The following is a 27,908-nucleotide window of genomic DNA, read 5'->3' as shown; positions in this document are numbered from 1 at the left end:
AAATTGCCATAAAAACAAATACTGAAAATGCACACCTGCAGTTAAAAATAAACTAACAACTATGAAACCCCTAAACACAACTAATTAAGGTTTTAGGTATGGCTTTCACATATATACCCCTGGAGAAGAAAATGGCAACCCACTCCAGTATTCTTGACTGGAGAATCCCATGGATGGAGGAGCCTGGTAGGCTACAGACCACTGGGTCACAAAGAGTCGGACATGACTGAGCGACTTCACTTTCACTTTCACATATATAAGGTTAATATTATCTCATCTTTTCAATTAGTAGAAATTTGAAATAAGAGTTTTATGTCTACTAAGTAGAAACCTACACCCATTAGATACTGAAAATAGTGAACTATATTAAAGTATTTCCTTAGAATATTTTCAGAGGGGCAACGACCTTAAAACTAAGCAAAAATCAAGAATTATTTCTCTGTATTATCAGTTCTTAAGCTTTAGAATTATAACTCTAGGATTGGAGAAAATAGGAACTGAAGTATATAAATTTGCTGTGAATTTTTTTGGACATTAGCTTGAGGCAGCCAGCCTGAACAGCAAACAGTGTGACATGTTTCAAGAAGTGGAAACAGTGCTTTTAACCAATCATTTAAATACTGATTTTACAAAACCTTCAAGGGTTGTTGTTTTTTTGTTGTTGTTTCTGAATTTATCCTCCGTAGAAATCAAAGAGCCCTTCTCTGCATAGGAAAAAAGGATGTTTTGCATTTTAACAAAAGTAATGTTAAATTTAGGAGAAGTTTACATATTTATTTATAGGTACCATCTATTTTTAAGCCTGGAAAATTCTACTCACTTAAACTAAAAAATCTTATTCTGAAATTGTGGCAGTAGTAAAATCCTAGGGTTTCCCTCCCTTCACTTCCTTCATTTGAATGATCCGAAACACCTAATTTTGTAAATTTTGTAATTAAAGTATCATAGTCATGCCAAGGTAAACCACTAGTGTTAAAACACAAGTTAAAATCTTAATCTGTTAACCTGTCTTCCAGTCTGAGAAATCCATCACCTAGGTAAGACCTGGATATTCACAGAGTAAATAAAAGTACATTTGAGTGCAGGATTGAAAGAAAAATTTCCATTTACACTTAAGACAGACATTTATCAAACATGATAGAGCAATTGTAGAAACCTTTGATTTCTATCAAATATCCTTTTATGATTAAGACAAAATCTCTGACATATCAATTGCCAAAATTTTTCAGTTTTCTCGAAGTTCTATGCCATTTCTGTTGAAGTCATCATAAAGCTTTATTTTCATCAAGATGGAACGAAACGCTACAGCTGGCGCATTGGAGACAGATGTTCTCCTGTTTAGAGTTTTTAAGGAAAAAACTAGTTTGTGCCATTGGGTGGTGGGCTGAGTGAGCCAAGACCTGGTCCCCGGGCATCCCGAGGGGACTGCAGAGCAGGGCCATTTCTGGATCCTGCTTCTCAGGCTTCAGGCGCTGAACTGAAAGGCAAGGTGGGGAGAGAGGCGCAGCACTCCCTGCCTCACCCCCACCCGCAGACTTCTTTCAGCCAGAGCTCTGGCTCTTTGTACCAGAGATCTCAGGGATTGCATTTTCTTCCCTTTTCCTAAGTTACCTCTAAGCAGTGATAGGAGGTGTTAGTTACTCCCAGTCCCCAAAATACATGATCAAAAAACGGATCTAAATTTCCTTACTTCTACTTTGTCTGCAAACCTCAATATGTTCGAGGTGTCATTCTCTGGAGACTAGACTCCTGTACCTCTTCCTCTTGTGTTCCTGAGACAGTGCACAGCTGTTTCCCCCAGGGTAGACGAGAATCAAGTGTGATTCTTCCACCACCACAGAGCCTCTGAGATTCAGCAAAGCTTCAGGCCTGAAGAGCTCCTCCATCACCCCAGGAAAAGGAATCTCCTTTCCCATAGAGTCTGTTCTTGTCATGCCTTATAGGGTAATGTTGGTCCCTTTCCCAAGTCTCTACACCCGGGATCTGACAGCTTGTGTTCTGCGTAGCTTTTCCTTTCCTCAGTTCCTTCCCAGTTACAGCCTTTCCCCTTTAGCCCTCCACCTGAGGTTCTTATGTGCTAATCCTCTTCTAACTAGCAGTCTTATTTTAGCAAGGGTAGCTTTCCCACCCTCCAAACTCTCCTCCACTTTGTTCACGGGACCATTCGTGCTCAAGGTAGTGGTCTAGTTGGACAGTTTGCATCTTGCTTGCCCTAGGATAACATCAGGAAAACAGAAGCCACAGCTCTGAAGGGCAGAATCAGGAATCCAGGTCACATTCCAGAAAGAGTTAAAGCAGACTCTTCAAGACCATGTGACATAATGCTCCATAGGGCTACAGAAGAGCCCTCACACATTTACACTGGCCTAGATTTAGTAACTTGTTTCATCTGAAACAAGACTAAAGGGAATCAAAGTTTTCCCCAAGCATTTTGAAGACCCACAAAAAAGAGTCCTCTTATCATTGGATAGTTTGGTGGGGTTGATAACTTAAACAAGGACATATATATTTATATATATGCATATGTGTGTGTTTGTGTGTATATATGTGCTTGTCTAATTGAAGATGCATCATCAGGCATAGGAATCAAGACAATGCATTTAGCAAGAAGAGTAGGCTCTGAAGCTGAAAAAATCCTTAAGAATAGTCTTTACACCAAATGATGTAGACCAGAGAGTCCAAAAGTAGCTCTCAACCTGTTTGTTTCTGACAGGAACCATAATTTACCCTCCCTCTACTTGAGATACACATCGAAAGACCCTTTCCTGAGATGCTTTGGCCCCTTTTTATCCTCTCCTGAATCCTGGCCTTTTCTAGAAACCCTGGATGTGGGAATCATTTAAAATAATAATATCCTCAGAGTAGACAGAATTTTTCCCCCAGTCATGGATGTAGCTGCCTGAGCCCTTCAGGCGGTTGACTCTTTTCCTTGTTAAGGACTACATTCTTTACCTGTTCTCAAGTTCTGGGGGCCTCTTCCTTAACTGCCTAACTAACCCTTCACTTTATGAATCAAGTGGGATGTTTTCTCCTAAATTTCAAAAAGTTCTCGCAATGCACTGCTACTGAACGAGTGTCCCATAGACCAAGCCATGATACATGACCCTTTTTCCATCAGAATGCTGAAGAATCTCAGTATGAGGTTTGGCTTTCTTAAAGCTTCCTTCTTCCTTTTCCATCCTCTAACACCAGGAAGCTTACCAAATATTTAGTCGTGAGAACATCATCATTTCTAAGCATCACTATTAGATTGTAGAACAGTAGATGGCAAAAGCTGTTCCCTTTATGACCAGTGATTTTCTGCTGACTAGCAGATTCTGTTATAAGGAGACTGAATTTTTCTTTAAAGTGACAACCCACTTATATAGGGGTAAATGCAACCACAGCAAGATTGTTTGGACATGTTCCTAAGTGCAAAATCTGTAGGGCAACCATGTGGCCTTCTATCCCCAGACTCTTGTTTCATGGTAACAGTTCGGTCCACAATCCTACAGCAATAGTTTTCAGCTGGGGCTCACCACTTAACCTCCCAGTTGACCCAACAGCAGTCACTATACCAACTGCTAGCAATTATTTAATTTTATCTTCAGAAACCTAGTTTACTTATTGGTAGCTTTGGTAAATCAAATTTATTAAACGGTTGTTGTATGTTAGGTACCACTATAAACACTTTACATTTCACTGAATTCTTATAAGTAGTTGTCATCTGTTTTACAGATACAGTCCTAGAGAGAAAAACATGTCTAAAATCACACAGTTAATGATAAAACTGGGTCTGTCTAAGTTCAAAACCTCTAGTTCTTCCAGTGCCCCATCCTGTTTCTCTGAGGATCCCTTATCCCTGGCATCTATTTTATTTCCTGTCTCTCTTTACAAGTCCTAGGGCACTTTTCCAATTCTCCAGTAAAACAAGGAACTAGAGATGATTATAAAAGCTCATTCAATGTTTACCTGAAAAGTACATGCCCTCTTTGTTTAGGTGACAGAAGATAAACATACACAGGATCAAAGTGTTAATAATTTTTAGATCATATTCAGTTCAGTTCAGTTGCCCAGTCGTGTCCAACTCTTTGCGACCCCATGAACTGCAACCTGCCAGGTCTCCCTGTCCATCACCAACTCCCGGAGTTTACCCAAACTCATGTCCGTTGAGTTGGTGATGCCATCTAACCATCTCATCCTCTGTTGTCCCCTTCTCCTGCCTTCAATCTTTTGCAAGATCAGGGTCTTTTCAAATGAGTCAGCTCTTCGCATCAGGTGGCCAGAGTACTGGAGTTTCAGCTTCAACATCAGTCCTTCCAATGAACACCCAGGACTGATCTCCTTTATGATGGACTGGATGGATCTACTTGCAGTCCAGGGGACTCTCAAGAGTCTTCTCTAACATCACAGTCCAAAAGCATCAATTCTTCTGTGCTCAGCTTTCCTTATAGTCCAACTCTCACATCGAAACATGACTACTGGACAAAACATAGCATTGACTAGATGGACCTTTGTTGATAAAGTAATGTCTCTGCTTTTCAATATTTTGTCTAGGTTGGTCATAACTCTGCTTCCAATGAGTAAGTGTCCTTTAATTTCATGGCCGCAATCACCATCTGTAGTGATTTTGGAGCCCCCCAAAATAAAGTCAGCCACTATTTCCCCATCTATTTGCCATGAAATGATGGGACCAGATGCCATCCCAGCAATCTTGCTTCCAGCTTGTGCTTCCTCCAGCCCAGCGTTTCTCATGATGTACTCTGCATATAAGTTAACTCAGTAGGGTGACAATATACAGCCTTGACCTACTCCTTTTCCTATTTGGAACCAGTCTATTGTTCCATGTCCGGTTCTAAATGTTACCTCCTCATCTATGTACAGGTTTCTCAAGAGGCAGGTCAGGTGTTCTGGTATTCCCATCTCTTTCAGAATTTTCCACAGTTTATTGTGATCCACGCGGTCAAAGGCTTTGGCATAGTCAATAAATAGATCATATCAGGAAACTTTTACTATATCAAGCATTGCAGATGAGGGATAGTCAAGAGAATGAAACTTATTTGTAAGTACCTTGAGCTCATCATTTGGGGAAAAGACTGGTTGGATATATAGTAGATAGAGTTGGTAAAAAAAAAGTTTTGTTTTTTTTTTGGTAACAAACAGAAAATTGCACTTATGACTTCGTTCCTTCCCAAAAGTATGTGTTTATTTTTTAAGGATAGGTAATCCATGTAAGTCTGTCTTTCATTTACAAAACACATTTAAAAAGTAAATTTACTTCACTGCTTTTTATTTACACAGAATTATTCCCTAATGGATGTTCAGCCTTCAAGAAAATTACTCCCAACATAGATGAAGAAGGAGCAATGAAGGAGGATGCTGGAATGATGGATGTCCATTATAGTGAAGTAAGACTCCAGGGCCTCCATTGCCAGTTAGATAAATGTAACTTCTTCAAATATATTTACATTAAGAAATTATTACAGCTAACTCAGTTTGAAAGGTAACTAAGGGTTGATGGGACTTCCTTGGTGGCTCACATGGTAAAGTGTCTGTCTACAACGTGGGAGACCAGGGTTCGATCCCTGAGTTGGGAAGATCCCCTGGAGAAGGAAATGGCAATTCACTCCAGTACTATTGCCTGGAAAATCCCATGGACAGAGGAGCCTGGAGGGCTACAGTCCATGGGATCGCAAACCATCGGACACGACTGAGCGACTTTGCCAAACTTTGCCAAGGGTTGATGAACTATAACGATTAAAACCACCCAGGGATCAGATGTCCGTTTTTGGATTGTGGAGCCCTATCTCTGCAACGGTTCTTTCTGTCTGGTTTTAGAAATGTACCATGTATCATCATCCAATCACCTTCCCAGTAACCAGATCACAGGTACCATACTTTGAAGACATCTCCATAAAAAATAGAGTTAACAGTGTAACAGCTGAAGAGAGGAGGCTTCCAGGTGTTTTAAAGATGGAAAATTTCTGCTCTGAGCTTCATATGGATAGTAAACACCTGAAGTTGTCACTCGCTCAGTAAGGCTTTGGACTTGGTGATAGAAGAGGTATAAAATAATTAGATATGGCTGATCCCTGACCTCCAGAGTCTACCTAAAGAGACAACCCCCCTACACAAAATGGAGAAAAGCAAGACAGTGCCATTTGAATAATACAGACAATATGCAGAGTCAAAGGTGAGAGATAGCTTTGGGCTGAGGATAGTTAGGACTAGAGAGAGGTTTAAAGAACTAGGATACCCTGAAGTCGTTTTCAGCAGCAGCGGAGAATAGCTGGGATAAAAGGGAAGAGGTGGGAAAGGGTAAGGCGTATTTTAGGGGGCAGAATAAATGGATCATTTTGGCTAAGCCATTGGGTTCTCATAGGAAAGAGCAGTAGTGGAGGTCTGAATTGGAGAAACTTTGTCTGGACTTTATTGATTAGAATGTTGAATTGCTGTCAAAGGTTTTTGAGCAGAATAATAACAAGATGAAATGAAGCAGGAAGATAGGTTAAATTGGTGGTAATGTGGGAAATGTATTGGAGGTTGATGGATGGCGGCTGGGGGCAGAGGCTGGAATGTGGCCTGCCCTAAGTGTCTAGTTGTGAAGCAGCCAGGCCTAAACCCAGCTTGTGACAGGTTCAGGGACCACTGAGGAAAAGAGGAAGACTTGCTGGCTGTGTAGGAGAAGAGTCAAAAGTAGCACTGAGATTTCAGGTTTGGATATTTATAGAGAAATGATGGATGGATGATTTTACAGGGAAGGTGATGAAGTCCATGTTTTGATGAGTGTTGAATTTGAAGTATCAGTAGAAGGTTATTGAAATGGAAACAACATCAGGTCATTAGACATTAAGAACTGAATCTAAAGAGAGAGATCAGGGTTGCGGAGCTACATCTGGAAGTCATAGCTGTGTGAGAAGCAAAGCACACTGATAATGGGAGATAATATAGCAAGTGAAGACCAGAGAACCAAGAACTGAATCACAGTGACGTTCACATTTAAGGAATGTGAAGACCAAACAGAGAAACAACAAAAGGAGGGCAACTGAAGTGCTTGCAGGCCCATAGAAATGAATTTTTTTAAGGTAGTATTAAGAAACATAAACAGCAGCAGCTTAAAGTAATAGAGACACACTTTGTACTCTATGAACTGTATTTTTTAAATATAAGCACTTTCAAGCTAGCTCTGGTTCATTTCGCTAAAATGATCTATGCCTAGATGCTTTACCTCCTACCCCCTTTTTTTTCTGCCTACTACTTCTCTATGACTCTCTCCTCAGCAGTATAACTAGAGGCACGGATGTAGAGAGCGGACTTGTGGACACAGTCGGGGGAAAGAGAGGGTGGGATGAATTGAGAGAGTAGCATTAAAACATATACCTGACCATATGTAAAACAGATAGCTAGTGGGAAGTTGCTGTATACACAGGGAGCTCAACCCGGTGCTCCGTGATGACCTAGAGGGCTAGGAGCTGGGGGTGGGAGGCAGGCTCAAGAGAGAGGGTACACACACACACACACACACACACACACACACACACACTCTTAATGACTGACTCATGTTGTGTGGCAGAAATGAATACAACATTGTAAAGCAATTATCCTCCAATTAAAAAGAAAAAAGATTCATAACAGTAGGAGCCCGTCTAGCCCCAAAAATGCTGGAGTGGGTTGCCATTTCCTTCTCCAGGGCCTCTTCCCGACCCAGGGATCAAACCTGGGTCGCCTGCATTGCAGGTATATTCTTCATTGTCTGCACTACCCGAGAATCCCCAAATGATTGTATGAAATCAATAGATATTTCTTAAGTGAAAAAATAATAAAATAAAGATAAAAATACTATCCTGGTCACTTCACAATAAACATGAAGTTTCTTTATAAGTCATTTAGTGCTACATAAATGTCAGGCTTTATCACTAACCAACTGGATAGTAAACTTGGCTTTTACTCCCATAACTTAGAAGAGTTGATGTTTAAACCGTGTTTGCTGGATTAATTAATCATAACAGAGAATCAGATCCTTGAATTTTAATCCCAGTTCATTGCTTGACTGTGAAGCCTGGAGTAAATTAATTCATTTTTTGGGTTTTAGTTAGATGATTTTCATGTAAGATGTCCAGTTTGTGTGGGCTCAGAGCAGGAAGATTCCAGGGAGTTCATGGGAGATAAATGGATTAGCACAACTGCAGTTATGTCCTTTTTTTCCAAACAGCAGCTTCAGCTTAGTCATAGAAGTGGCCTTAAGCCTGACCCTTTTTTGTACTCCAAGGAAAAGTAATAATATGTCTTATTAGTCAAGAACTATAATCAGTTTCCTATGTAAAGACATTTGTTTGAACTCTTTTGTGTTCTACAGTAATAATTTATATGTGCTTTTCATTTCAGGTATACAGATAGAATCATATTCTCCATAGTGTCATTTTATGTTTCAGTTTATATAATAGGGCTTCTTCCTCGTGCCCTAGCCAATGGAAAATAACTGCCACTGATTTACAAGTTTCATTGAAATGAAAGATACAAACTATTGTTCATTTAGTGGCTTCTTTAAGTAGGTGAATTAAGCCATTAATAATTTAGTTTGTTTTTACGACTGCATTTCTGACTTTTCAGTTGAAATAGTTTTAAAGATAAATCAATATACAGTAAAATGCACACATATTAGGTGGACAACTTGATGAATTTTGACAGTTGTCTACACCCATATAACGCCATGGTAACACATTATCACGAGAAACCAAAAAGTAGAACATGTGCATTAGCCCAGAAAGTTCCATTGCGCCCATTTCCCGTCAGTCTGCCCGGCCCCAATATCTGATGTAGATTACTTTTAACAGTGTTTGGTGTCATAAAAATGAAATCATTCAGTATCTACCTTTTGTATCTGCCTCTTTTGGTTGGCAGAAATTTTTTGAGATACATCCATGTTGTGGAGTAAATCATAAGTTCTTCTTTATGGCTAAATATTCTATTCTCTCGATATAACATTTTAAAACCCATTCTCCTGTGGAAGGATTTTGGATTGCTTCCAGTTTGGGACTGTTATGAATAAGGCTGCTTTAAACATTCTCATCTGTGACCCTTTATGGGCATATGCTTTAATTTTTCTTGAGTAAATACCCTGCTGGTTCCTCAGGAAGTTTTCTATGTAACTTTATATGAAATTGTCAGTTTTTAAAAGAGGTTGGGCCACTTTATATACCAACAGTGGATGAGAGTTCCAGCTGCTTCACTTCCTCACCACCATTAGCTGTTGCTAATCTTTTCATAATTTGCCATCCTAGTAGACAGGAAGTGGTATCTCACTGTGTTTTCATTGTATTTCTCTAATGCCTAATGGTGTTGAGCATTTTTCACGCGGTCTTTGTCTTTCATTTATCTTTTGTGGAATGTTTGTTCAATTCTTTTGCCCATTTTAGAAATTACATTATTGTTGTTGTTTTATGTGGATTATTTCTATATTCTGGATATAAGCCCATCGTCAGATATATGTGCTGCAGATTATTTACCAGTGTTGGATTCGTTTATGTATTTTCTTCACTAAGTCTTTTATTGAGCAGAAAGTTTTGGTTTTGATAAAGTCCAATTGACTCTTTTTTAATGGTTTATTTGTGTGGATGGGGGTGTGGGTGTGGGTGGGTGTGTGGGTGTGTGTATGTTTGGTCTGAGAAATCCTTCCTTACCTCGAGACTGTGAAGATGTTGCCTGATATGTTCTGCTATGAACTTTGTTCCTGAGTTTTATGCTTGGGTCTGTAGTCTCTTTAGAATTCATTTTTGAGCGTATAATGAGATAGAAGTCAAGATTCATTTTTTGTAGACAGGTATTTTACATTGTCCACACCATTTGGGGAGAAATAAAACTTCTTTCACCCCTGCTGAATTGCTTTGGCACCTTAGTTAAATTTCAGTTCTTTATATGTTTGTGATCTATTTCTAGACTCTGTTTTGTGCCACTGATCTATTTGACCATGTTGATACCAATATCACACTGTCTTGATTGCTGCAAGTTTGTCAGTTATGGAATAATATAGTGTTAGTCCTTCAACTTTGTTCTTTTTCAAAGCCACTTTGGCTATTCTGTATCCTTTGATTTCCATATAGAATTTCAGATCATCTTTCCTCTTTCCTCAAAATAGCCTGCTGGAAGCTTTGTCAAGATTTTGTTACATTTATATATCACCTTGTGGAGAATGGATAGCTTGAACAATACTGAGTCTTTCAATCAAGTCTTGTTTAGGTTTTTAATTTCACCCAGCAATATTTTGAGCTTTTTCAGAGTAGAAGTCCTTTCTTGGATATTTTGTTAGATAATGGATGTTCTGATGCTACTGGAAATAGTATTGTTTGGGTTTTTAATCTTATTTTTCAATGTGTTGTTGCTAGTATCCATAAATACAGTGATTCTATATGGTGATCTTATGATCTGCAACCTTGCTAAATCCTCTTACTTGTTTTAGTAGTTTGTATATTCCTTAGGATTTTCTCCATACACCATCATGTCATCTGCACAGAAAGATAGTTTCACATTTCCTGATCTCTTTCCCTTCTCTCTTTCTTTCTCTCTTGCCTTCTTACACTGGCTAGCACCTTCAGCACAATGTGAATAGAAATGATAAGAGAAGACAGTTTGACTTGTTCCCAAATTGAGGAGAAGAATGTTCAGGCTGCAGGTTTTAAATAAATGTTCTTTATCAGATTGAGAACAATCTCTTCGATTCCCTGTCCTGGGTGGATTCTTTTTTAACATTGCGAAGGGATTTTAAATTTTTTTCAAATTCTTTTTCTGCATCTATTGCTAGACATCACGTTTTTTCTCTTTTATTATGTTTACATGGCTTTTCCGTTTACATTGGATTTTTTTCCTTATTGTAAACCAACTTTACATTCCTGGGACAAACATTACTAGTTTTTAACAGATTTTTTTTAATTTCTCCTAAGTTCCTCCTTTCTACTGTTATTAGAAAATTTAACTATTAAATGTTAATATACAGATTATTCAAGTAGCAACATTTAATGAACATCTATTTACTACTACCCTGCTAGTGACTGAAGAAAACAATATAATAAATATATTTTCCCTACACTTAGAGTCACAGCATACTTGTAAAGTCAGATACTTATATAACAGGCAAGTACAGTGATAAATATCCACCCAATGTAGTATCATAGTAAGAAAAATAGGCCTCTTGTGTCGCTACTCTGTGTTAATCAGGAGAAGGATCCTGGAAGAGGTGAAATCTGACTTTTCTTACAGCATTAACTAAGTGAAAGGGATTAAAGGACACGAAGGTACAGAGTGGACAAAGGCACAAAGTTAAGACAACACCATGGTGCTTCCGAGAAACTAATAGTAGTTCATCACTGCTGGAGCATAAAGTACAAAGCTAGCTTGAGAAGTGATGATTTCATAAAATATCAGCCAGGTCGCTGCAAACCTTATGTACCAAATGAAGGAATTTGGCCTTAGTTCTGCAAATGATGGGGAGCCATGAGATTCTAAGGGAAGAGGGATGTAATCTGTTTTGTATTTTAATCAAAACCCTCTGGCAGATTTGTGGAGGATAGATTTGAAAATGCCAAGGCTGGAGGCAGGAAGATCTGTTAGAAAACAATAATGATGTCCTGAATCTTAGCAATGAGCGTAGAAATGGAGAGGAAGGGTCAGATTTGAGAAATATTTAGGAAGTAAAAGTGGCAGAACTTGGCGATGAACTGATTAGAAGATTAGTCAAGATTGAGGGTGTATTAGTTTCCTAGAGTTGCCATAACAACGTACACAAACTGGGTGATTTAAGACAAGAGAACTTTATTGTCTCACAGTTCTAGAGTCTAGAGGTTGGAAATCAAGGTGTCAGCAGGGCCCTGTTCCCTCTGAGACTCTGGGTAGCAGCCTTCCTTGCCTCTTCCTAGCTCTGATGGTAGCTGTTGGTCTTGGATTTCCTTGGCTCATAGAGACATTACTCCAGTCACTGCCTCTGTAGTCACATGGTGCTCTCCCTGTTTGTCTCTGTCCTTTTGGAGTAAGGCTCACCCAGGAAATTACTCCTGTAAGTAAGTCACTCCAGTGTGATGTCACCTTCACTCATCATTATCTCCAGTGACCCTATTTCCAAATAAGGTTACATTCGGAGGCAGTGGGAGTTAGGGCTTCAGCATATCTTTGTGAGAGACACAGTTCAACCTATAACAAAGAGTAAAGTCAAAATTGCTTTTAATTTTGTAGCTCAGAGTCTATACGAATATGACCCACTGGCTAGGTGGGAAACACAAGGAAAAGAGCTTGTTTAGAAAGAAGATAAATTCAGAATTGACTAGAGGACATACATTAAGAGCCATTGTAGCAGTCCATTTTATAGGACTGAAATTCATCTCTTTAAGATAGAAACAAACTGTTAAGACATATGGAAAGCATGAATAATTGGCATCATCTTTTCATTGTTGAGAACATGAGATGATGGTTGTTTTATAGAAGCTGTTATTATGGCAGAGTCAGAGATCTCTATTGTGAGGTATTATACTATCATTCTCACTGGTTTTAGAACCAACAGTTAGGAAGGAAGCATTGTTGACCAAAATCATATCATTTTAATAAACCCCGATGTCACTAATGCAGCAGCTTGAAAATTGTGAAATTACCTTAAGACTCTATTAACTGTGTGTAAACATAATTTTAGTGGAAAACAAAAATCATGGACCTTTATAGGCTTAGTGGCATTTACCCTGTTAGACATTTAAATATCCTCAGTTTCGAAAACCATATCCCCTTTTAAAAGTACTTCTGAACATGTTACCTTATGTAAGTTTGGTTAACATCTTTATTACATGCTAAACAAAGTAGTAGTTTTCTATTGTCAATATTAATTTCATACTTTTAAGAATGTGGTTTCAGTTTCTAGTGTTTCAAGCATGTCATTTAGAATATATAGTTACACAACTGTACTCCTGTTCATTTCCTTAAATTTAGTACATTCCGTTTTTTATTCATTTGAAATAGTTCAGTCTATATTTGCACAGAGCTCAAGTATCTCTAATTTTTGATTGCATTTTTTCTCAATGCAGGAAGTTTTGCTGGAATTGCTAGAACAATGTGTGGATGGCTTATGGAAAGCAGAGCGTTATGAAGTAATTTCTGAAATTTCCAAGTTGATCATTCCAATTTATGAGAAACGTCGAGAGTTTGAGGTAAGTAACTGATATGTTTGCACCATTCACCTATATATTTTATTTTGATCTTAAATTACTATCCTTAAAAAATTCTAAAAAGTCCTAAAATTCCAGTCCTACCTTATATTCATTTAAATTTTTCAAATGAAATTAGGGATGCATTGTTTAAAATATTTAAAATTAACATTATGCCAGTTTTTCTCACAGCAGTTTTATCTAGCAATCTTCCCTTTTCCACTCATGGCAGAGAAAAGTCCATGTTGTCCCTCACACACACACAAAAAAGTTACTGGATTTCCACGTGGTCAGGGAAGAGATATAGGTGTGAATCACTTTTTTTCAATTTGATGGTGAGACTAAAGGTGCCAGCAGATGACAGTAGTGGAGATAATAAGTTACTCCTTTTATGAGGAGCTTTTCCAGTTTTGTCTGCCACATAAATCTTTGATCAAGGGGAATTACTAAAGAACAGTAGTATAGCTGTTGCCAACAGCACTCAACAGGATTTTTTATATTCAAGAATCTGAGTCTATATCATAATTTTCTACCCCTACTATGCTGGAAAGCAGTGATTTAGGACTCAAGCCATTTTTAAAAGCAAAGCAGTCTATCCTTAAATATATGTAGCAAGTAGTCTTTCATTGTTGAAGGGTCCCAGAGTGAAAACATACATTTAATGTCATCTGTGTAGTGTTCTAATCTCTTCTACAAATTGGCTCTTATCAAAATCACTTTTTCTTCCTGGGTTCTGGGTCTTCCTACTCTTTGTCCGGCTTTTGCTGTATATGGGGACATGCCTGAAAAATCATAGTACAGCTCAAGTGATTATATTAAAAGGTGAGAGTTAAGTAATTAAATCTATGTTATATAGATGACAAAGGATAGCCTATGAGACAAGACAAGAATTGGCATTGCTCTTTCTGTCAAAGCATTGCCTCCTAAGAACCTTTGTAAAACTGCCAAAGTACCTACTCTCTCTCTTAAGTTGAAGACCAGGTTATTAGAAACCCAGAGAACATTTTGCTACTCACTTGACTAATAGGGAAAAAAGAAAAATTTATCTTCCTTACACATTAAAGGAAACAATATCTTCTATTGGGGAGCTACTCCTATTTCCTTGTAGAGAGGCAAGGGTCTGAATAGATTCTGAAGCATCCTGCACGGGATGAAGTAATTCTTCAGTGTTCTTTATGGGATGGGCTGAATAGTGTCAGCCACAGCAGCCATAAAGGGAGGAACACTTCCCTAAAATTGACTTCAACTGCAGAAAATAGTATGGAAAGAATGTGAAAAAAAGAACATCTGCTTCCGGTCTGCCCTTTTAGCATTGAAATGAAATTCACCAGCTACAATGAACCGTTTTCTAGTTTGCAGTTCAGTAGCATTTAGCGCAGTCTTAATACTATGCTCCAACCACCTCTCTCTAGTTTCAAAACATTTTTATCATCCCAGGAAAATCTCCGTCTCCTTCAAGGAATCACTCTTCACCCCCTCCCTCACCCCACTGGTGACCACTAATCTGCTTTCCGTCTATGGATTTGCCTGTTCTGGACGTGTCATAGAAAAGATGAATGCAAGATGTGACCTTTTGTGTCTGGCTTCTTTTACTTAGCATAATATTTAGAGGTTCTTTCAAGTTGTAACCTATGTCAGAACTTCATTCCTTTTTCATGGCTGAATGATATTCCATGGTATGGCTACACCAAAATTTGTTTGTATGTTTGGGTTGTTTCCACATTTTGGCTGTTACAAACAGCTGTTGTAAACAGTTATGAGTAAGTTTCTGTGTGGGCATGTTTTTGTTTATCTTGGATAAATACCTAAGAGGGGAATTGGTGAGTCACAGAGTAATTCTGTTAACTTTTGAGAAACCACCTAATTGTTGTCCCTTTTACCTTCCCACCAGCACCTCTGATTGGCACTTGTGTTTGGGGCTTCTTCTTAGAACCTAGTGAATGTGGCATCCTAGTGAATGTGAAATGGTGTCACATTGTGGTTTTGCTTTCTATTTCCTTAATGACTCACGATTTTGAACAGCTTTTCATGTCTTTGTTGGCCGTTTTCATATAGTCTCTGGAGAGATGTCTATTCAAGTCCTAATGCTCACTTTTAAATTGGGTTGTTTGTCATTGTGTTGTTGAACTATGAGAGTTCCTTATATTTTTTTGGATAAGAAAACATCAGATATGTAATTTGCAAATATTTTCTCCTGTTCTGTATGGTGTCTTTTCACATTTGAGATAATGTTCTTTGCATAGTACATTCCCTTTTTCTGAGTGTGTAGAAGAATATATGTTTTGGAAGTGTCTGTGAGCTTGTTATAAAAGCATTCCCCACTCAGGCTTTTGCTGTTATTTTTGTGTCTGCATTTTACTTTCCTCTCCTAAAGTGTTTGCATGATTGTTTATTCCCATCTTTCCACCTTAGGGCTCAAGCAAAGCATTTTGCTTCTTTTTCAGTCACAATAATTCAGACATAAGGGAAAAAGTAGTCAATAACACAGTACTTTTAATGTATATGCTACCATTGAGATATGAATGACATGAAGCATGATAATTTAGAATTACAGTGTTATTTGACCATTTTAAGCTCTACCCTCTCACCTAAACTTGTTGAGGCATTTTTTCTGTGACCATGGGAGAAGGGAATACGAATGACCCCACCAAAACCATTTTGAAAAGGAAATGGTGTTGTTTTTTTCCCCTTATGCATTTATTGTAGACATTTCATAACTAACCAAAAGATAAAGCTAATTTGTTAATTCTCATATTTTCAGAAACTTACTCAAGTTTATAGAACTCTTCATGGAGCTTACACAAAAATTTTGGAGGTTATGCACACAAAGAAAAGACTTTTGGGCACTTTCTTCCGAGTTGCCTTTTATGGCCAAGTAAGTATACTGTAGTTCATCAAGTTGTTTCCCTTTTTAAACATTCACCTTGAATTATTAGGTTACCATAGCAGCAGCTACTGGTTCTAGGATTCTGTCTGGGTAAAGCACCTGTCCCAACAGGAGGTGTGACACTTTTCTCATGTAATGTTCACTTTGGTTTCCATATTTAGTCCACGAGGGCAGAGCACAGCATATAAGATTTGAATGTTTCCTTCAGTTTCAATTTCAGTCAAGCTTCTTAAATGTTTCTTTAATACCCAGTACTGAAAGTTTTCAAATATAAATCAGGTATGTGTGCAAGTGATGAAAAATCGAGTGTAAAAACCTTCAGGCCAGTGATATGCTCATATGACTGAGTTTGAACGTTGTCATTTATTTCAGTTACAATATATGCATGTGGCTTTTCGTACCATTGTTTAAAATCTATTTCCAATACATTATTGCTGATTACTTAGTGGATGTTCTGTAAATGCTATATTTGCTCATAATACTTATAAATTATTGTATGTTTAACTTTATAATAGTCTTTTTTTGAAGAAGAGGATGGAAAGGAGTACATCTATAAAGAGCCAAAGCTCACCGGCCTCTCAGAGATTTCCCTGAGACTTGTTAAACTTTATGGTGAAAAATTTGGTACAGAGAATGTCAAAATAATTCAGGATTCAGACAAGGTAACATGCCCTGCATTTTGAAATCATTATTTCTTAGTTCCAGATGTGGCACATTGCTTCTGACTTTTTCCTTTTTTAGCTGGTGGAGGAAAGGCATGGGAAATAGTCTTTCCAGATCCTAAAAGAAAGGACAGGGGCTTTGGAATCAGAGAGAAGCATTCAGATCTCCATTCTCTGCCACTTGCTAACTGTGCGACCATGTCAAATTTGCTTAACCTCGCTGTGCCTCATCATTCTTGTTAGTAAAATGAAGTTAATAATAGTGCTTTCCTCATAGAGTTGTTGTTGGGATTAAATTAGTTAATGTATGGAAAATGATTGAGTTCTTGATACATATAAAAGCCTTCAATAACAACATAGAATCTAGCATGCTCAATAAATGTTAGCCATTATTGTTACTGCTATTGTCAATTTCATACTGTATGATTAAAATAATCTTAGGTGGTACATCCCTAGTGGTCCAGTGGGTAAAAGTCTGCCTGCCAATGCAGGAGACACAGGTTCGATCCCTGGTCCACGAGGATTCCACTTCCTGTGGGGAAACTAAACCTGTGCACCACAGCTACCGCACTGGCGCTCTGAATCCCATACACTACAACTAGAGAGTACTCACTGCTCATTGCAACCTGAGAAAGTCCACAAGCCACAGCAAGGATGATAAAGTACAGCCAAAAATAAAAATAAATAAATGAGATTAAAAAAAAAAACTTATGACACACCTTTCACTCTTAAGATAGCCTTAGTTCAGTAGTTATATTTGCAGTGATGTAGGTTTAGGAGAGATGCCTTGATCTAAAGATGATCCATCCCACTAGACCCTGCCAAGGCAAGGATGAGAAAGGTTCCAGCAAGAGAGGCTGTTTCTTAGAAACGCATAGTTCCAGATAGACAGAATTGCGGAAGAGCACAATGGGAATGACTGATTGTCCTTAGTCACCATGGGCATGTTCAGGATGAGAGCTGATTTTTAAGGTAGGAAAGACCTTTAATACAGTGCAAGATCTGCCGGCCCCAGAAATACGTACCGAGTGACTGTGGTGTGCATGGTGCTCTGCAAAACACTTCCAGCATTGCCAGAGTGAAAAGCCCTTGGCGATGGTAAAGACACTTCATTTTCTACCATGAAAATGATCTCTTCACTTTGTAAATTTAGCTACATCTTATGGAGATGATTTTACCTTGAACATATGCCTTGAACGTTTAAAAGTAGGTATACTGACAGGCCCAGAATTCATGAATATTTGGCAAAACCGCTCTGCTTCTTATCAGTTTCCATCTTCTGTGTTGTTTTATTGAATTAAGACCATAGAGAAATTTCTCTTTTGTAGCCAGCAAGTTTTAGGCTTGCTACCACACTACTGATAGTATAAATGGAAAGTTATTAGAAAGCCAGGCTTGCAGAAAAACATGCAGTTTTCTACATTACGCTGCCTCTGAAAACCTGGCCAACAGGCACTAATGAGAAACCACCATCAGGCAGCTGGACTCCTGACCCTCTTTGTAAACACAATATTTCAGTCACTCTTCATAGGCAAGGGAGAAAAGAAGCAGTTGCTACTTTTAAAATCCTTCTTCTTTCTTAGTGTGTGAAGTTAAAAAGTTAAAACACTCTTTTACTTGCCAAAGAATAAAATCTGCCTAAGGACACAGTTTAAAGAACCATGGGCAATATTTTCCAGTATTTTAAATGTACATTTCCTGGACCCAATAATTTCACGTTTAAGATTTTATCTTGTAGATGTACACACATAAAGATGTATGTTTAAGATGTTTATTGCTCTTAAGTTTGTATAGCACAAATCTCAAAACAATCTAATGTTCATACGGTTAAAGACATGGTACTGCCTTCATAAAGGATATAACTAAACTACTTAAAATATTTATAAGTTTGGATGTAAACCAATCAAAATATATTCTTTTTTATATAAATTTATTTATTTTAATTGGAGGGTAATTACTTGACAGTATTGTGATGGTTATTGCCATACATCAATATGAATCGGCCATAGATGGAATGATACAGAGTGTTAACCATGGAATCTCAAAGGAGAGAGTCTAGAGTCTTATGGAGAAAAAAAACATTTTTTACTTTTCAAGTGTACTTTTTGAATGTTTTACCATGTACTTAGTTTTTTTTTTTTCTTTTTTTTTTTAGTTTTTTATTTTTTAAATTTTAAAATCTTTAATTCTTACATGCTTTCCCAAACATGAACCCCCCTCCCACCTCCCTCCCCATAACATCTCTCTGGGTCATCCCCATGCACCAGCCCCAAGCATGCTGCATCCTACGTCAGACATAGACTGGCGATTCAATTCACATGATAGTATACATGTTAGAATGTCATTCTCCCAAATCATCCCACCCTCTCCCTCTCCCTCTGAGTCCAAAAGTCCGTTATACACATCTGTGTCTCTTTCCCTGTCTTGCATACAGGGTCGTCATTGCCATCTTCCTAAATTCCATATATATGTGTTAGTATACTGTATTGGTGTTTTTCTTTCTGGCTTACTTCACTCTGTATAATCGGCTCCAGTTTCATCCATCTCATCAGAACTGATTCAAATGAATTCTTTTTAACGGCTGAGTAATACTCCATTGTGTATATGTACCACAGCTTTCTTATCCATTCATCTGCTGATGGACATCTAGGTTGTTTCCATGTCCTGGCTGTTATAAACAGTGCTGCGATGAACATTGGGGTACATGTGTCTCTTTCAATTCTGGTTTCCTCGGTGTGTATGCCCAGCAGTGGGATTGCTGGGTCATAAGGCAGTTCTACTTGCAATTTTTTAAGGAATCTCCACACTGTTCTCCATAGTGGCTGTACTAGTTTGCATTCCCACCAACAGTGTAGGAGGGTTCCCTTTTCTCCACACCCTCTCCAGCATTTATTGCTTGCAGATTTTTGGATCGAAGCCATTCTGACTGGTGTGAAGTGGTACCTCATTGTGGTTTTGATTTGCATTTCTCTAATAATGAGTGATGTTGAGCATCTTTTCATGTGTTTGTTAGCCATCCGTATGTCTTCTTTGGAGAAATGTCTATTTAGTTCTTTGGCCCATTTTTTGATTGGGTCGTTTATTTTTCTGGAATTGAGCTGCAGAAGTTGCTTGTATATTTTTGAGATTAGTTGTTTGTCAGTTGCTTCATTTGCTATTATTTTCTCCCATTCAGAAGGCTGTCTTTTCACCTTGCTTATAGTTTCCTTTGTTGTGCAGAAGCTTTTAATTTTAATTAGATCCCATTTGTTTATTTTTGCTTTTATTTCCAGAATTCTGGGAGGTGGATCATAGAGGATCCTGCTGTGATTTATGTCTGAGAGTGTTTTGCCTATGTTCTCCTCTAGGAGTTTTATAGTTTCTGATCTTACATTTAGATCTTTAATCCATTTTGAGTTTATTTTTGTGTGCGGTGTTAGAAAGTGATCTAGTTTCATTCTTTTACAAGTGGTTGACCAGTTTTCCCAGCACCACTTGTTTATTTTTATAACGTTAAAATCAGTCTTGACCTCTTTTTATTTCTCTTCTATGTTTTTTCTTATTTAGATAATTACCTTCAACTATTTCCTGAGGTTCCTCTGGAGAAATCAAGATATTTAATGGGAAAAAATAAGGAATTTTTGAATATAGGCTTTTTGGCAAAGTTTTAAAAGCTACTAAGAAAGTTTCTATCCCTTGTCACAGCATTGAATACAGTGTTTGCTATGGGTTTTTCACAGTGGCCCTTGATAGGATTGTAGTCATTTCTTTCTATTCCTAACTTGTTGAGTGTTTTCATTTTGAAAGGGTGTTGAATTTTGTTAAATGTGTTTTCTACATTGATTGAGATGATCGTGTGTTTTTTTTTTCCTTCATTCTGTTAATGCAGTGTATTTTCCCATGCACTGGATGAAGGATTCTTAACCACTGGACCACCAGGAAAGTCCCCTATGCTAATAATTTTATAATGGGTTAATCTTTTACATCATGGAGAAATAAAAATGAATTGTGTTACTATTTTTATGTTTATACTAGATTTTATAATTACCCATGTATTTATCTTTACTGAAACCTTCATACAGGTTTGAATTACTGTCTGGTGTTCTTTCACTGTGACCAGCAGGACTCCCTGTGGCATTTCATATTGGGCAGGTCTAGTGGCGACAAACTCCTTCAGCTTTCTTTATCTTGGAATGTCTTAATTTTTCCTCACTTTTAAGGACAGTTTTGCCAGATATCAGTTCAGTTCAGTTCAGTCACTCAGTCATGTCCAACTCTTTGCAACCCCATGAACCGTAGCACGCCAAGCCTCCATGTCCATCACCAACTCCCGTAGTTCACCCAAACTCATATCAGTTGAGTTGGTTATGCCATCCAACCATCTCATCCTCGGTCGTCCCCTTCTCCTCCTGCCCTCAATCTTTCCCAGTATCAGGGTCTTTTCCAATGAGTCAGCTCTTCGCATCAGGTAGCCAGGGTACTGGAATTTCAGCTTCAACATCAGTCCTTCCAATGAACACCCAGGTGTGATCTCCTTTAGCATGGACTGATTGGATCTCCTTGCAGTCCAAAGGACTCTCAAGAGTCTTCTCAAAAAAAAAAAAACAAAAACAAAAACAGTCTTCTCCAACACCACAGTTCAAAAGCATCAATTCTTCGGTGCTCAGCCTTCTTTATAGTCCAACTCTCACATCCATACACAACTACTGGAAAAACCATAGCGCTGACTGGATGGACCTTTGTTGGCAATATCTCTGCTTTTTAATATGGTGTCTAGGTTGGTCATAACTTTCCTTCTAAGGAGTAAGCATCTTTTAATTTCATGGCTGCAATCACCATCTGCAGTGATTTTGGAGCCCCAGAAAAATAAAGTCAGCCACTGTTTCCACTGTTTCCCCATCTATTTGCCATGAAGTGATGGGAACAGATGCCGTGATCTTAGTTTTCTGAATGTGAGCTTTAAGCCAACTTGTTCACTCTCCTATTTCACTTTCATCAAGAGGCTCTTTAGTTCTTCTTCACTTCCTCCCATAAAGGTGGTGTTATCTGCATACCTGAGGTTCTTGATACTTCTGCCAGTCTTGATTCCAGCTTGTGCTTCCTCCAGCCCAGCATTTCTCATGATGTACTCTGCATATAAGTTAAATAAGCAGGGTGACAATATACAGCCTTGATGTACTCCTTTTCCTATTTATAACCAGTCTGTTGTTCCATGTCCAGTTCTAGCTGTTGCTTCCTAACCTGCATATAGACTTCTCAGGAGGTAGGTCAGGTGCTCTGGTATTCCTATCTCTTTCAGAATTTTCCACAGTTTATTGTGATCCACACAGTCAAAGGCTTTGGCATAGTCAGTTAAGCAGAAATAGATGTTTTTCTGCAACTCTCTTGCTTTTTCAATGATCCAGCGGATGTTGGCAATTTGATCTCTGGTTCCTCTACCTTTTCTAAAACCAGCTTGAACGTCTGGAAGTTCACGATTCCCGTATTGCTGAAGCCTGGCGTGGAGAATTTTAAGCATTACTTTAGTAGCATGTGAGATGAGTGCAACTGTGCTGTAGTTTGAGCATTCTTTGGCACTGCCTTTCTTTGGGATTGGAATGAAAACTGACCTTTTCCAGTCCCATGGCTACTGCTGAGTTTTCCAAATTTGCTAACATTGAGTGCAGCACTTTCACAGCATCATCTTTCAGGATTTGAAATAGCTCAGCTGGAATTCCATCACCTCTACTAGTTTTGTCAGATACAGGATTCTTGATTAATATATTTTTTTTTAGCACTTTGAATATAGCAGCCCACTGCCTTCTGGCCTCCTAAGTTTCTGATGGGAAATCTGACAATCTTAGTCAGGATCCCTTTTATGTGACATGCTAATTATCTCTTGATTGTTTCAAAATTCTCTCTTTGGCTTTGGCTTTTGACATTTGATTTTAATGTGTCTCACCTTGGGTCTCTTAAAGTTACCCTGCTTGGAGTTTGTTGAGCTTTGTGTCTTTCATCAGATTTGAGTTTCACCCATTATTTCTTCAGATAGTCTCCCTGCCCCTTTCTCTCACTTTTCTTCTTCAAGAACTCCCATAGTGTGTATGTTCACCTGCTGGATAATGTTCCTCAGGTTCCGTAGCCTCTGTCCCTCTTCAGTTTTTTTCCTTTGTGTTCGTTCTTCAAGTTGGCTGACTATTTCTTACACCTGCCGCAATTTACCTTTAAATCCCTCTGATGACTTCATTTCAGTTATTGTATTTTTCAGCTCTGAAAAAATAAGTTTTTTGGTTTCCTTTTAGATTTTCTAGCTATTTATTGATATTGACATTTTGTTGATGCATAGTTTTATTGACTTTTTCCACAACTTCAATTCTTTGATCATGAATACTATTGTTTTAATTTCTTTTTCTAGGAGATCTGCTATCACTTTTTGTTTCAGTGATAGTTTCTATTGGTTTATTTTTCTTTTTTGAAAGGGCCATACTTTCCTATTTCTTTGTATGCCTTGCAGGTTTTTTTGTTGTTGTTGGATACTGGACATTTGTATTTAATATTGTGATCTCTCTGGAAATCAGATTCTGTCCCTGTCCAAGAGTTTCTTGGGTTTTATTTTTGTTTTTAAATGATATAAGCTGTGTCTGTCCCAAGAATCAGCCTGAGGTGTAAATTTGGGGTCTTCTCAAGTCTTTTCTGAGCCTGTGCCTTCCCCTGAGCATGCACAGTGACTTTCTAGTCACCCTCATTTATGCAGTTGCCTTTGAATGGCCTAGTATTAGATGTCTGGCTCCTAAGAGGGATGGAGAGGAAAATGAAGGAGAGAGGAAAGGTGCTGGTCTGTTTAATCCCCTGAAAGTCACTTTAGGCAGAGGGGGATGCCATTGCAACAAAGGATGAGGTGGTATAAAAATGGCCACAGCCTCTTTGACTGTCTCCCTGTGATCAGAAGCAGCAATCAGCAGTCATAGCACAGATTCACAATATTTGGAAGACGGGGTCTTTGTTCATCCTGGCTCCTACAAGCTGTTCTAGGAATATGCACACAGCTGTCTGCCGTAGTACTTGAGGGATGAGATATGGGTTGCTGCCATTGTGCCCGGAGTTAAAATTGAACAAAATCAATATTAAAGCAGTTTTCTGTCCAAGTCTTCCCCTGGAAGTTGCAAGTCTTCAACAGACTCCACAGTTCCAAAATTGTACCATTAGATAGGTAATGATGGTGTAACTATTGTCTCTATAAGAACGTAGATGTCTGGTGCTCTGCCATCTTCTGAGAATCCTCTCTGTAATAGGTATTTTTTGAGGTGGAATTCAAATGTGCAGTTAGCCATTTTAGTATATGGGGAACACATGTACAACCGTGGTGCATTCAAGTCAATGTATGGCAAAACCAATACAATATTGTAAAGTAATTAGGCTCCAATTAAAATAAATAAATTTATATTAAAAAATAAATAAAAATTAAAAGAGAAGTTGAATATAACATAAAAGCAAATAAGACTAAGTAAATTTTTTTTAAAAAATCAAATGATAAAGCAATGCTCAGCATGATCTCCAGTTTGTAAATAAATATATATGCATAGAAAAAAAGATTACAAGGAAATATATGAGAATGTAAATGATGGTCATTGCTGAGTGGTAGCATTGCAGTTTTTTCTGTCTACATTTCTATAATCTCCAAATAGGCTTCTGTAACTTCTTAATAATCAGAAGGAAATAATCCTTGAAGAAAGAGCAAAGACCTCTTCCAAGTGTATATTCATCTCACAGTGTATTCAATGACTGTTCCTCAGTTGATCTCAGAGGTGTTAGTAGCTTACCTGTTCCCCGTTTTCCCTTCTGTTGAATAAAAACAAAACATTCTTACTTTCCAGGTAAATGTCAAAGAGCTTGATCCCAAATATGCTCATATCCAAGTCACTTATGTGAAGCCCTACTTTGATGATAAAGAACTCACAGAAAGAAAAACTGAGTTTGAAAGAAACCATAATATCAACAGATTTGTTTTTGAGGCTCCTTATACATTGTCAGGCAAAAAGCAAGGCTGTGTAGAGGAACAGTGCAAACGCCGTACAATCTTGACGAGTAAGTAGGACTTGGCTTAACTTCTTTGTTTGACATGATCTTTTTTGATACATACAAGCAGCAGCTGGTCAGCAGGAAAATGTAATTGAAATTTTAATCGTTTATTGTCCTGCTGTTCAGTCACTCATTTACGCAAACATGCTATGTTATAAACCATTCCTTTCCCATATGTAATTAGGTAATTCATGCTTAGTCTGAGTCGTCTCAGAGAGAATTTCTCCTTCAGTCCTGAAGTAATAAGGCAGCTATTTGGTCTCTAAGGGATTTTTCCAGAGAAAATATGGGGAGAATTAAGCACAGTAGATTTTTGTTTTAATTTGGTTATTTGATTTGCTGTCTTAAAAACTCATTTGTCAATCTTAATCTTTAATAGCTTCAAACTCATTTCCATATGTGAAGAAGAGGATCGCTATACACTATGAACAGCAGATTCATTTAAAGCCAATTGATGTTGCCACTGATGAAATAAAAGATAAAACTGCAGAGCTGCAAAAGCTTTGCTCTTCTGCTGACGTGGACATGATTCAGCTCCAACTTAAATTGCAGGGCTGTGTTTCAGTGCAGGTATGTTGGTTGCTAACCATGTATTAAACGTTTCTTGTTCCTCTTGCTTTCATAAGGGACAAGCACTAATTGTAATTGTCTTATATTCTGACTGGGTGCAAAAACCTCCACATTATTTATTAATTTAATAAAGACATTATGTTCAGTTTCTGTAAATTTTGTGTTATGTCAGAGAGCTTTAACATAAATCCCTCTGACTATAGCCAAACCCTATATTTAGATAGGAGAAATTGTTATGTAACTTGTTAAGAGTATAATTTTGGCAGATGATTTGCTTTAGTTAATCTTTTTCAATAAATTTGTAGTAAGAATAGTAAATGTATTTCTCAGGTATGGATTTTTGTATATTGTATTCTTTTTAAAAAGAGAAATGAAAAAATTACTTTTTAATTACATCCTAACAACTCTCATTTTTCTCCTTTTGTAATTTAGGTAAATGCAGGTCCGTTAGCATACGCAAGGGCTTTCTTAAATGACAGTCAAGCTAGCAAGTATCCGCCCAAAAAAGTAAATGAGTTGAAAGACATGTTTAGGTAAGTGCTTTGTAGTTTTCAGATCAGACCTCTAATTTTTTTTTTCACTCCATTGTCGTCTTAAGTGAAATAAAAATATTCACCAAATAATGTCCCTCTAAAAAAAAATGATCGGTTCCCTTTTATAACGTTTAAGTTACCTTCTAATGGTATTTTAGGTAGTGAGGAAATGTGTGATTTCTTTCTTGCTGCAGAACTGAAACAATCTCCTAGTGACCCAAGGCGTTAAATATGGCAACCACTTCATTGCTCTGGATATTGTGACACAAACAGAAGCCTACATTCGTTACATGATTTCCTCCTTTGCCTGGTTGACCTCATGTCACAGCTTTTCCAGACCATTCAGGCTAGGAAGGGTTGGATAGGTTTGCTTCTATCCTGTATCCTTAGTTCCACGTGGATTCTGCTCTTCTAGGGCATACGATAATCTTCTCTGGACTGAGCATCCCTCTAAGCCAAGGCATGTCTGAATGGTTATGCAGTAGAAAAAATCTGTTTCTTATATAAAAGAACTTAGATTCAGAATAAGAGAGAGAGATAATTTAAACAGACTGAGTAGAAAGATAATTTCCACTCATTTGCTCCTGACTTATTTCATTTACTTTTCCTATCTCTGTGTTATCAGCTGTTTCAGGTTACAGAGTAACCACTATTCATTCCCTTGTAGCTCAGTCGGTAAAGAATCTGCCTGTAGTGCAGGAGACCTGGGTTCGATCCCTGGGTTGTGAAGATCCCCTGGAGAAGGAAATGGCAACCCACTCCAGTATCCTTGCCTGCAAAATCTCATGGACAGAGAAGCCTGGTGGGCTGTAGTCCACAGGGTCACAAAGAGTCAGGCATGACTGAGCGACTAACACTTACTTACTTACTTAGTACTCATTCATTCAATGTTTATTAATGCCTGGCATGTACAAAAAGGTTCTACTCTTTGCTGTGACAGGGATACAACACAAATGGTCAGTGAGGTACTTTGTCCCCTAAGATTTGCACTCTAATTATGGACATGAAACATAAACGTATGAAATAATGATAAAAAAGTTTTTATGGTAAGTCATAACCTCTCTGTCACCACTCTTACCAGCCCAGGGCAGATACTTCATGCCTATAAGCACCCAGCACTGTACTGGGTACATAGCCCCAAATAAATTATTTTTTAATAACTGACATTATCTATAGATGTTAGTTAATGTAAGTGCAAGCATAGCTGATATCATATCAAGTGACTGAGCAGGCAGCCTTCCCAGAGGGTATATATTTCAAGCCAGGCTTTGAAGGAGGTAAGAAACCAGAAGACAAAGATAGAAAAGGAAAGATATTTCAGACTTAGGAGATGGCATTAGCAAAAACACAGTGAGAAAATATAGGATTCTAATCTTCCTTTTAGGCAAGCCGTGGTTAAAGTAAATATTAAATTGTCAGTGAGACTTTTGAGTAATAAATAACAAAAACTTTATCTTTGATCTTCATCTATAGGAAGTTCATCCAAGCATGCAGCATTGCACTGGAACTAAATGAGCGGTTAATTAAAGAGGATCAGATTGAATACCATGAAGGGCTCAAGTCAAATTTCAGAGACATGGTGAAAGAATTGTCTGACATTATTCATGAACAGGCAAGTATTAGGGTGATTGAAAATGAAAACATGATCTGGGGTCCCTAAAGTGTTACTTAGCAAACCTATTAGTTTGAAATAGTATTACCTTGAAATTACTTAGTCTGTTATTTTAAAATTTGTTCTTATATTCTTTACCCATATAAATGATATAATACAAATCAGATTTGAAGCAATCACTGACAATTGCTTTAACAGTTGTTTCAGATGTTGAACTGTTTTGTTCTTTGTGCCACAGTGCCATTAGAAGTGAATAGTTGTGCAAGTGTAAATTAATCTACTGTGAGCATGGCTAAGGTCTTTCAAGAAGGATCCTATAGAAGTGCTAGATCCCTAAATGAATATTCCTGTCTTAGATGTAGGAAACTGGATACAGTTGGCTTTCCATATTTGCAGCTTCCACATCGTTGGATTCAACCAACTGCAGATCAAAAATATTTGAAGAAAAAT

General features: G+C 37.9%; 1 protein-coding gene across 2 annotated transcripts in view; it reads left to right on the top strand.

Moving 5' to 3' along the window:
* The window catches only part of LOC138931197 (dedicator of cytokinesis protein 11), a 213,172-nt gene that overhangs the window by 176,050 nt on the left and 9,214 nt on the right, over nt 1-27,908 (top strand). For both annotated transcript variants that reach the window (XM_070292122.1, XM_070292121.1), the window contains 8 exons: nt 5,281-5,387; nt 13,038-13,160; nt 15,919-16,032; nt 16,560-16,706; nt 24,539-24,749; nt 25,123-25,313; nt 25,746-25,846; nt 27,320-27,458. In XM_070292122.1, the coding sequence (XP_070148223.1) occupies nt 5,281-5,387; nt 13,038-13,160; nt 15,919-16,032; nt 16,560-16,706; nt 24,539-24,749; nt 25,123-25,313; nt 25,746-25,846; nt 27,320-27,458 (1,133 nt within the window). The remainder of the gene's footprint in view (nt 1-5,280; nt 5,388-13,037; nt 13,161-15,918; nt 16,033-16,559; nt 16,707-24,538; nt 24,750-25,122; nt 25,314-25,745; nt 25,847-27,319; nt 27,459-27,908) is intronic.

This window comes from Ovis canadensis, chromosome X (genome assembly GCF_042477335.2).
Source record: "Ovis canadensis isolate MfBH-ARS-UI-01 breed Bighorn chromosome X, ARS-UI_OviCan_v2, whole genome shotgun sequence".
Lineage (NCBI taxonomy): Eukaryota > Metazoa > Chordata > Mammalia > Artiodactyla > Bovidae > Ovis > Ovis canadensis.
Note: the sequence above shows the minus strand (reverse complement) of the source record. Positions and strands in the feature narration are given on the sequence as shown.